At 40.0% G+C, this 12,211-nt stretch overlaps 1 protein-coding gene across 6 annotated transcripts in view; it reads right to left on the reverse strand.

Annotated features, from left to right (window-relative positions):
• Ano4 (anoctamin 4) overlaps window positions 1–12,211 on the reverse strand; it is a 400,373-nt gene that overhangs the window by 117,728 nt on the left and 270,434 nt on the right. For all 6 annotated transcript variants that reach the window (XM_060377883.1, XM_060377881.1, XM_060377882.1 and 3 more), the window contains one exon: window positions 10,016–10,060. In XM_060377883.1, the coding sequence (XP_060233866.1) occupies window positions 10,016–10,060 (45 nt within the window). The remainder of the gene's footprint in view (window positions 1–10,015; window positions 10,061–12,211) is intronic.

The raw sequence follows: 12,211 nt of genomic DNA on the forward strand, positions 1-12,211 counted from the left end.
AAAGCTTAATGAAATGAATCCCTAAACCATGATACATAGAATCAATCAAACAAAATTCAGTCCTTTGAATATGTATAATATTGAATATATAAGATATATTAAACTCATAGTCCAATGGAAGAACAAAAAGAACAAAATTAATAAAGTTATGAATAGAGAAGTAATGTTTATAAAAGAGTCTCAAGAATGAATAGGAGATACCTTGAAAACTTGAATTCTAAACTTGAAAAAATCTAGAAAAAATGGATAAATTGTTAGATATACATGAATATGACCTACCAAAAATGGATCAAGAAGATATAAACACATCCACACTAAGCAATGTGATTTTAGCAATAATAAAAAGTCCATCCATAAAGAAAATCCAAGCACTGGACAGATTTATTGCTGAATTCCACAAATCTTTTAAGGAGTTGTGAATACTAATTCTTCTCCACCAGCTTCACATCAAAAAAGGAAGTTTACCCTATGAAGGCAGTGCTACTATGATGCCCAAACAAGGTAAGTCATAGCTACATGTGGAAACTGTACACCAGTTTCTCTGATGAATCTAGATATAAAAGTTCTCAATAAAATACTTGCAAATCAAATTCACGAACACATTAAGAGATAATACACTTGGTCAATGATGGTTTCATTCTAGAGGCAAGGTTAACTCAACATATGCGATAACCACAACATAACGGATAATTTGACTTAAGGACAGAAATCACAGATCATGGGAACAGACACAAAGAAGGCCTTGATAAGGTTCAGCGTCTCTGCCTGACAAAGTAGGAATGGAAGGATGATAGCTCAACAAAATAAAGGCTGCCTAAGACAATGTATACCAGCCATCTGTGGAATGGGAAAAAACAGAAATCATTTCCTTTAAGATCAAGAATGAGATCAAGAATGCTTGCTCTCTTCATACAGTGCTTTGTCTTAGCTAGGAGAGTAAGAAAGAAAGAAGCAAAAGAAACACAAATAGGGTAGGAAATCAAGGTCTTCCTAAGTTCATGATCCAGTACTTAAAAGGCACTATCTGGAAATTTTTAGAGTTGATACATACTTTCAGCAAAGTAGCAAAATACAAAATCAACATATATAAATGGATGGGTTTTCTACATCAATAATGAACTTGCCAAAAGCACAGATGAAGAAAAACATAATCACTTCAGAAATAGACCTAGAGATAAGAACAAAACATGACACACGCACATGAAAACAACCCAATGAAATCCAACAGTTTGAATTCTAACTTAAAAAGTTAATATCAGTTTTTACATTTAAAATAAACCAAGATGTTTTATCATAAACTTTTTTAATAGTTTGCCTTTCAACCTTTCCCTTTAAAGTCAAAGATAGCAGCAGCCTCTTGTCTAAGTTTGGGGAATTCTTAACTGGACTCAAAAATTAGACGTCCTACATTAAGCTGGTTGCCTTTCCCATGGCTCTTGGCTTTATTTCATGCAATTGCCTAATAATTCATTCAAGTAATAAGACATTGGCCCAGAGGTTTTCTGTAACATAGCTTTTACTTGTCACATGCCCCCAGCTTGCGGTACTAATCGGATCTCATTTTACAGAATCTGGGCTTTGTGTGTGATGACTATGAATCCAGTCCAGCTGGGCAACAGCCCTCAGTGTGGATAGAAACAGACGAAGCGCTATGAAAAATTAAACATAAATACTCAATGGGAATGAAGCGGCAGCCATCAGCAGCCAGCTGTGTCACCACTATTTTTATGAAATGTGAGGATGGTGAAAAGGGAACACAGTGCAGTAATGAAAACAATTAACTAACTGAAAAGCAAAGGGTAAAACGAAGAGAGAAGGAAGTGAGGGGAGATTGGCTTGGCAGGGACGTGAGGTTGTTCCTTGTAACCATCATGTCTAAAACCAGCTTCTGCTGTCTATCCACAACGCCACTAGCCTTCCTGAATTGAGAGTTATGAAACAGGGTAACATTAGTAAAGGGCGTCACTGTCACCATCATAATCATCAACGTTTTGATCCCCAGGGTATTTAGTAAGTTCATGATTGATGATGTATGTGAAAAGCTTTGGAGAAGTTTTTAGACACTGAGCAAGCATCAAGGATTTCTAAAGGAGCACACAGGACTGCAAGGAAAGTGACAGGAAGCAAAAGAGCCAGGGTGGATTGATACAGGGTAGGAGCTCCCCTTTTCTGAGAAGAAGGGGAGAGGTAAAAGGGGGAAAAGGGTGGGACCGAGGGTGGGACCAGGAAGAGAGGAAGGGGGGCTGTGATTGGGATGTAAAGTGAATAAATAAATAAATTTAATAATAATAAAAAGAACTGGATTTTTAAAACACTATAATGCTGCAACCCAAGCATCTGGAAAACAGCAGGAGGATTAGGAGTTCAAGGCCAGCCTGTGCTACCCCAGACCCTGCCTTATAAATCAAAAGCAGACAAACAAGCAAAGCAAAACACTATAGTGAAAGGAAGATATTAAAAAGAATACTCTTCAAATAAAACTGAGACACATGCTGGGTGTGGAGTACGGGGCTGGTCTGCTTTCACTGGGAAGACTTCACAGATGCAGAGTGAAGCCTGGCCCAGTCCAGGTTCCAGAAGACCTACTCCACAATCTATGCTTTTCACAGTGACAGACACCAGCAAGCACAGTAGCTTGTGTGATTTCTCCTGGTTGGCAGAACTGTTCCCAAAGGTGTTCTCATGCCAACACCAAGAATTTGTGTATTGGGCTCTGTGGTACAAGAGCTTTTGCAGATCGAGGCAGGGTTGAAGAACATTCTGGATGAGTGCGATGGGATCAAATTAAGGACATGAGAAGCTGAAACATTAGGGAACGGTTTCTGGGTGGATGCAGGAGAAACACAGCAGAGGAGGAGGTGGGGGAGTGAAAGAGTGATGTGCCCCACATGGGTGCCTTTCTAGGATGCCTCGCTTTCAGAAGTACAGACTAAGAGTCTGCAAGGACATTGGTTTCAGTGGGACCGTGCCAGCAATATAAAGAAGCCCACATGCAGATTCCCTTTCCTGGTGGTCCACAAAGAGGCCAGGCTGACCTATACCTTCATTGTGGCCTTTGAAGACTCTGAGCAAAGCAGTCACTTGACAACCCCACACATAGGATTTCTGACTTAACAAATCAGGTAAATAATTTTAGGTTGGTCTGCGCAGCACAGCATGTGGTAATGTGTTATGTGGGTGCAGCGCTTAATTCCAGTGCTGGTCTGACCTGCCCTAGAGGCCGGGCTGTGGCTAGCCAGGCTTCCAAGGTAAGCTTGCCACTCCAGAGGTGTGCTCCTGCCTCCCCGGCAGGAAAACAGTCCATGTCTCTGTGCAAGGACACAGGAATGCGAGCTCCCTTGGGCTGCTCTCACAAATACATTTCTGCTTTCCAAACTGCCGATTTCAGACTTCCACCATGCAAAGGAGAAAAACAGAATGAAAGCCAGTGGGCTGGAAAGCACACGGGTCATGCTGTAATTCTCTGGCTTGTCTGTGTACCTGTCAGACCTATAATAAGCCATTCATCCTCACTGAGCTTTCTTGCCGTCATCTCCAAAATGGCCACCAATTATGGGTTCTTTCTGCTAATACTCCTTTGTTGGTGGGGTTTGGGCAATAATATCATGGAGAGATCATTGTAAAGTAGCATACTGAGGAACCTTCTGTGTCGCAATGAAGTCTTCCGCGTGCAGGGGTAAGTGTAGAGTCAGCTAGAGGCTGACTCACAGTGTAGCTGCGTAGTTTGCTCGCTGAGGGAGATGCTGGCTGAGTGTGAGTGACTAAGCCTGTCTGAGCTGATGGTGCCTGTCACGTAAGATGGTGTGAGCAGAATCAAGACAGTGAACGCCAACGCTTACACAATCCCCTGATGTACAAAGGGCTCCACTTAGTGCTGGTTCATAGGATAAAGACGATGATGATGATGGGATTTTGAAGTAGAGAGTCCCAATAGAAATTAAAAGGTTGCACTCATTCTCTATATGGGAAGGGGGTGGACAGTCAACAGCCCTCACAAACATCTCTAAGCAGGAAAAGCTGAGATTTACTGTGATATGTAAAAGTGCCTAACTGGGTTACCCAGAGGCATCTCATTCATCTCTTAGAAAAGGATTGCAGCTTACTTCCCAAAGTCTCCACTGCCCAGAGATGTGGGGGGGAACACCACAGAAGCCTGGGCTTAGTGTTTAGCATTGATTTTGTTTGGATACATTGTCACTTTGTTCTGTTTATCCTATTTGCTGAGCAAACACCCTCTTACAGACTGCACAGGCAAATCAATAAAGAGAGGATGGATCCACTTGAGCACGGCTGGCCAGAACACAAGCTAATATCTGAACTCCAAGGGGAGTTATTTTTACAGAAATGTCTTTGGATGGTGAGTCTGGGGTTTCCTGGCTTCTGTGGCAGGTAAGATTCTAGGAAAATACTGGAAAAGCAACCCAAGCAAATAAGCAGATGCCAGCTCTGAGTGAACGGCTTCCCCTGGGGGGTCTTAGGAAAACTTCACACAAACCTTGGGGCCCTTACAAGTGGTGGTGACTACAAAAAATGTCACATGCAATGGCCCTTCTCTACATGCTGACCTGCCAAAGGCCCCCATAAATTATCTCTATGCAGGATTCCAACTTAGCAGCTGTCGGTGTATCCTGAAAGATGAGAAGAAAAACTCTTTTCCTTTGAATCCAAAATGCCTTCAGGAAGTCAACAATGGTGAACTTGGTCAGACCAAATTTATGAAACAGGATGTCTATTTTAAGTTTTTAGTTTTGAGATTATGATGTAATTTCATTTCTCTCTTCTCTTTCCTCCCTTCAAACCCAACCCCCACCACTCTCCTCTTTTCTTCTTTTTTTCCTATTGTTGTAGCATGCCTGTGTGTATAGACATATACATTCTTCAATATAACCTGTTAATTCTGTTCAATGTTATTTGTATGTATGTTTTCAGGGCTGACTATATGGCATTGGACAATTGATCGGTGCGTTCTTCCCTGGGGAAGACCTCCTTTCTCACTCCCAGCATTCTTCAGTTGCCTCTAGTTCTTTGTGAATGCAGGGATGAGGCCTCACAGGCCTCCCCATCCCATTTGGTATGTCCAATGGTGTCATCCTTGTTAAGCTTGTGTCTGTGTGGTCATGTGGTGAGAATATGGCTACAGCTCCTGACATAACTTGGAGGCAGAGTCTCACAGCAAGTTTCCGATCCTCCAGATCCTACACTCTTTCAGTCCCTCTTCCTGCAATGCTCCTGGAGCCCTTAGTGCAGGAGTGAAAAAGGCCTTCATTAGAGATAGCACCTTTTCCCTAGACCAGCATATTACAGACCACGTTTCTAACAGAACATTTTGAGAGATGATATGATAGAAGAAAGCTATGGATGAGCTTTGGTCGGTAGTTTTTCTTAGGAGACATAGGTCATAGCCCTCATCTGTTGGAAGTGAAGTCCTTCTAGACTTCCAACAGTCAAAAGGAGGCTTGAGTTTCTTTTTCCTCTTCTTAGAGCCAAGTCCTTTTCATTCATAGCATCTCCTTGGATAGGAATTAGGTCTTTGGAAGCTAATGCCATTCTTTTAGGTCACAGGGCTCCTATTTGAACCATAGCCTAAATACCTTATAGATGAGTCCAAGGGCCCTGGAACATTTGCACATATTAAATTTTAATAGTAGGGATGGAAAAATACAAGCCATTTCTCATTCTGCCTGTATGCCCATCTGATACGACTGTAATAAACACAGTCCATTATGCATCGAGACCAGCTCCCTCTGTCCAGTATAATACAGAATAAACTCAGGCAGAAGGTCCATAGTGGGGGTGGAGGAAAGGGAGAGTTACAAGACTTCAACTATAACTGCCCACAATAATCACATTTGTTACTTTGTAATATTTTTCTGAAGATTGTTTTCCAGGATCATTTTATCCTAGAAATAAAATCAGGCAAAGAAAAGATGATAAATTCTCTCCCTTTATTGGATAGATAATTTATAATACCTGTAAACCTGCCTAGAGATTGGAATCAAAGCAGTGTTTAATAGGCCATGTACATGGATTAAAAGAGCATTTATTGCAAATATATAAATCTAAACTACATGAGGATGTTTTATGAGAGTTGCTGAGTTTTTGAAATAAAAATATTTATAAAAATGTTTTATTCTTGCTCAAAACCTAGACTTATTGATATGTTCATAATTAAAGGAGACAAGTTGGGTTGGAGAGTCCTTTCATGGGTTAATGGGATTAATCATAATTCATAAGGATGAAATTAAACAATAAATTGAATACCTACAGATGGTATGCCGGGAGAATTTCAGATTACTAAAAGTCAAGTGTTTTGTTGCTGGGGTTCTATTAATACCACAGATGGCAGCTGTGCCTTTGAACTTGAATTTCAGAGTTAGCTACAAGGGGGTGGACGCTCTTCATCATTTCAATTAGTGCATCCTGGGATGAATCACTGAGTAAAATGGATATCACACTTTCTTCTTAACTGCATTTTAAAATAGCCACTAGACACTGAACTTCACAAAGTCCCATGACTCCAGTGGTATCCAAAACAGAATGCTGCATGGCAGCAATGAAGATTATATCCAGAGAGGCTTGCCCAATCCATATCATACCACCATAACTGGGGTTGCTTTTCCTTTTATTCTGGCACAACCTTCCAGTATGTTCAATTGTCTCAATTCTTTCAAGATTGTTATTTCTGCACTGAGCACCAACTTTTTCAGTCTAAGAAAAAAAATGTTTATCAAGCCATTCTTGCAGCTCTATAAGCAAGCTCGTATTCCCTCAAACTATCCTCTTTACACATGAAGAACGTGTTTGGCCATAAATTAAGCCTCCTCTGCTTCTCCTCTGTGGACTCTTGTTATACATCCTGCCCCTTCTAAATCCTTCTTCTGTATTGCTTATAAAGGCTGCAGTGAGCACACACAGCCTCTGAACATTTCCTTATAACATCCATTCGAGAGTTATGACTTCTAAAAATGTTCTTTGGCCAGTGTGTGCTGTGTGCCTGTAATCTCAAAATACGGTATCTAGATGCCATCCTGTTGGTATCTAGCTTTACATTTCATTTGGATGGCTTCACCATTAGTTCCAGCGGCCTCTAGGACACCAATGCCTCCCTCCCAATCTACTGAGTTATAATGCAGAATTACTAAAAAGAAAATCACTATCTTCCTCATCATACATATATACCTTCTGGGTTTCTATTCTTCTTTTACCTCCAGCTGGATTTTTCTTACTCATAAGTAAGGAAATATTATTCTTAATTTTCAGTTTTTCAAACACTTGTAAAATGCTAACCCTTTTGCCTAAAGTTTCACAATTTTACCTACTTTGCTTTTTTGGCATATGGGTTAATCTATTTGGGAGGCAGACTGTGATTTGAAAAATAAAAGCTAAACAGAAAAGGAGAAAAATGAGTAGAGGGAAACAGAGGGAGAAAGAGCTCTAAAGGGGGCACTAGAGAATGAGAGAGTGAGTGAGCAAGAGAGAGAATGACCATTATGGCTTATTTTAAAGAATTCTCTAGTCATTGGAGCTGCTGACAAATGGACTATGGATGTCCCCTCTTTCCAGCATGTTCAAATATGAACTGGATGACCACAAAGCAGAGGTTTAAGTTTCATGAAGATCTTACTTGCTGACATTGATATGTTACCCAACTTTGAAATTCTATTTTTCATTTAAGTCTTTATGACCTACCTATCTTCCATTATTAAGAAAATATTTCAGTCAAAAGTCATTATCTCCCATTTTAGCCAGAGTTGGTTTTCCTTTACTTTTTTCTTTGTGGCCAACTTTCTCCCCCTCCCCTTACACATGTATGAGATTCATAAATTCATTCACCCCACATATTGAGTACTTGATGCTAAAAATGTGAAACAGACTGTGTTATCCTAGCTTTCCATATCATCCTGGTGAGAAGATGGGGTCTCTGCAGTAGATTGCAGAGTTGATGGGGATAAAAGGTATCCATGGGAGGAAAGAAAGGGGTATCTTTGACCTGCTCAAAAAGTCCAGTTGTGGGAACTGAGCTCTGAGGACCAGGTATGCATTATCTTGGTGAGAATAAAGAAAGAATTTACCAGAAGAACTACTCTGCAATAATATGTAAATCCAAGCTGGCATAATATATAAATATGGATAAAAGAAAGAGGCCAGTTGCTAATGAAGAAAGTTTATACAGGTCTGTGTTTAAGCCAAACCTTTTGATTTCATTTTGGCCATTAGAACAATTCGAAAGGAGTCAGAACAGAGGCGGCGATATAAGATAATCTAAAATAGGGAAGAGATAATTAAAGCCAAGCTAAGGAATGGCAGTGGGAGTGAGGAGCATCAACTGGATTCTAGATGTTACCCCGGAAAATCACATGCAGAATTCGAGAATTGCAGCGCCCAGTATGACCCTGAGGTACAAGTCACACATGAGTGCCATGCAAACATAGCACACATATGGAGACCATATGGAGTATAAATCATTACCTGGCAAATAAAATCAGGACTTAATAGACGTAGAGTATTTGTTAGAGGAAACAAGAACAGAGTGAGATACCTCCCCTATCAGTGGACTTGGGGAGGGACATGGGTGGAGAAGGGGGAAGGAAGGTAGGATTGGGAGGGGAGGAGGAAGGGAGCTACAGGGGGGGATACAAAGTGAATAAACTGTAATTAATAAAAGAATTTTTTTAAAGCTCAGAAGACAGGGAAGGATAGGAGGTATGCACATACCTGAGATTATTTTTACAGATATCCCCGACAGCAATCACTAACAGATACTACTTATGAACACAGGGACCCCTCAGGAACCCCATGTGGCATAAAGGAAGTGTGTTCATTCTATAGATGCGGAAACAGAAATGTGGGGTGGGGCCTAAACACCTGTGCTTTAAAATTCTCCAGGTAATTTTGTTGCTGGCTATAATTTGAGAACTCTTTGCATGGGCTGAAGTATTATATGAGACTTCTACAGAAAAACATTGCATGGTAAAGCAGTAATCCAAATCCTGGTGAGTGAAAATGCCACAGCCATTGCCTAACAGAAGACTTAATTCAGAGAAAATTTTGAGAAGCCACAACATGTTAGTTTCTGCGAAGCTGATGCTTCTCTTGCTAGACTCTGCTGATGCATGCAGACTTGAGGATCCACCAAAGCACGTTACTTACCATTCCACACAGAATATAAATAGAATATAAAGGATTTATGTTTCATATTATATATATTCTTTATATTTTATATAAACTATAAACACTGGATCTAAATATTGAATTTCACTGAGTTGAATTACTGAAATGATTTTCAGAGAAACCCAAAGGTTCCCCATTTAAGCCATCAGTTAGGCTCAGGGGAATAGACCTATAAGATTGATTAAAAATTTGAAGTTAGAGTCACCAACTGATCACAAACTGAAGCCAAATAGAGAACACGACTAACATCTTCCATTTTCCCTTGGCTTCTAACAGAACAACAAGGAAAACAAGCTTTGGAAGGATACAAACTACAGTAAAGATAATGTTCACCCAGTGGGTTCCTTTTTCTATGTAGAGTGCCACGGGAGCTCTCTAGACAGTGCAATGTGAATATGAATATGGTAGTAACCAAATCTCACCATACCAAGGGCTCTCCCTTGATGGAGGAGTAGCTACCAGCTTTTTGACAGGGTGACCATTTTCACTTCAAACGCTCAGATTACATATAGTACAGGGAGATATTCATGTGGAAAACAGTCACTTTGAGACTGAAATTTCTCTGATTGGCTGGGATTTGGGGCAATTGCTTTTACAGGTCAGGCTGTGCAAATAACAACCTCAGCCCAACTGCAGGCAACGTGCATTGCTCCCAGGTATGCAGCTGCAGGGGAGGACTCCGAGAAAAACAGTTTCTTTTCCAGGCTAATGTGAAAAGGCTCTTTTTGGAATGTGCCTGGTAGTCATTCTCTCATGTGATGTCTTCCTGGGCTTGTTGCTCCTTGTCATTATTAGGGTACAGGAGTCAGCAAACAACACTGTCAGTACGGAGAGTGCTACTAACCTGCTCATGAACTTGTATCGACGGGGCAGGTAATAGATTTTTCTCCTGGAAGAACAGCAAAAATGAAGCCAGTCGAGAAGAAAACCCATCGTCAGTTACAGTTTGAACTAGCAAGGAAGGAAAGGAGATTGAAGATAGAAGCCTGTAAGAGGTGAAGAAGAAAAAACTAAAGAGAGATTAACAGTGAGAAATATAGTACGGACACAGGGCATGCACTTTGAGTCATAAACCCTACGGAATGGTTCCCGTCACCTTCTCTTCCTCTCACTGCTCTAGGTTTGCAGGGAGCATCTGGCCTACAGCACAGGTGCAGGCCGAGTGATGAGTCAGGGAGATTAGTATTTTGCACAGATTCAGTGGAGGTCCACTTTCATCCATGGAAACTCAGAGATGGACTAGGGGCAACATACATAATTTAACAGACGTGCTATGATATTAAGGTAATATTTATATAGCAATTTGGGTTTACAGAACACCTTTATCATGGTTTCAACAGAAATATGCAATAACCATATATTTCACATCTAATATAAGAAAAGATTGCAGCAGTAGTCAACTATAAATATCTCATGGCTAGAATCACCTGAGTGTTTATATTTAAACTAAACAAGTAAAAATACTAGACTTTAGGGGAAAAAGAAAGGAATAATGGGACACAATAATGGTCTGCTATGTTACCGCACTTTAGTTAACTTAAAAAATGTTTGGATGAGAATTCTGGGTGTAATTTGAGAGCATGTGTATTGGACACTTGATTAAACCCAGTCTCTTTTCCAAAGTTCAGGTGTCTACTAAGGGATTAGTCATGAAATTGAGACAGTTCATGTATTTGGTCACTAGTTTACGTCACTTTTGCAAAAAGGGGATTTTATATAATTATATATTTAAAAAATCTGCAGCATTTAAGCCAGTAATTGCAGAGAATACAAAGCCAGAGGTTTGGGGCAGGCAGAAGGAAAGGGCAGGTATAAAACATGGGGTTTTTAGGACAATATGTTCTGTATGAATATATACGATATATTATATGATTTTTATATAATTCTACATGATGGGATATGTTTATAAACCTGTATATGAGTGAGACATAAACTTTAGACTTTAGCTGATATTGGTCCATCAACAGCAATACACATCCACACACTAGTATGAGATGTTGGTAGGACTGTAAAGGGGGGTATGTGGGAGGCACTGTGCTCTAGGCCCAACTTTCTTTAAACCTACAATTTCAAGAAAACCATCTATTATTTTTAAACCACAAGTTTATGGACGCTTAGGTACTCAAGAAACAGGTTTATTAGAAATTTCCCACAAAAAGCCTAATTTCCATTTCATTTTAATAATTGTAGAGTAAAACTAAACCTGGGATTTAGAAGTACCATCTACTGAAAGTGACAAATCAAGAAAGATTCTTTGGAACATTTGAGTTCAGCTGAATTGGAACATGTTCCAAAAAAAGTGGGAAAATTCCTTCTTTGGAAACACATGCACCTCAGGCTAGAGCCATGTGTGAAAGCGAGGACAAGGGAGGGTCCTGAAGGTTTGCAAGCTTCAGGTTGTAACAGGGGATGCTAGGCTCAGGTAAAACCATATCAATATTAATGAGGCCAATTACTGTCACACATAAAGCATTTTCTCCTCAAATTGTTTTCCTGTAGGAATTTCTGCAACTGAAAGCAGATTATTATTCAAAATCATTTTCAGCTTACTGCTTGCCTCAGAATCTCTTAATGCTGCATAAGAAAACTATTCATGCTACTTGAGGCCACATTTCTCTGTGGGCCTCAAATGTACATGCAATATATTTTCTATCATGCGAGGCCAGGCCCTTTGGATGTGAAGTCCTTCCAAGTACTAGGAGGTTTGCCTTTGTGTTAACATGATTCAGGTTCTGTCTCCTTAGGCTCTTCATCATGGAGGTGTGTTCTTGCTAAAGGTGTTGTAAGTCTTAGTCTGGGAAAGAGATATCAATTTCTACCTAAATGTAATTTAGAGTGCTTGCTTTTCCTTTTTGTTCCTGAGCATGCTATGGTATGAGTCCATATTAGACAGTTTTATGTCATTGTTAAATGATGGAATTTAATTATTTTATCCTCATAGCTTTTAGCACAATTGTTTTCCTTTCTTCTTTATTGTGTATTTGCATGTCAGTATATGTATATATCCTTGTTTGTGTGTATGTGTGTGTATGTACACATA

This window comes from Meriones unguiculatus, chromosome 2 (assembly GCF_030254825.1).
Source record: "Meriones unguiculatus strain TT.TT164.6M chromosome 2, Bangor_MerUng_6.1, whole genome shotgun sequence".
In the NCBI taxonomy this organism is placed as follows: domain Eukaryota; kingdom Metazoa; phylum Chordata; class Mammalia; order Rodentia; family Muridae; genus Meriones; species Meriones unguiculatus.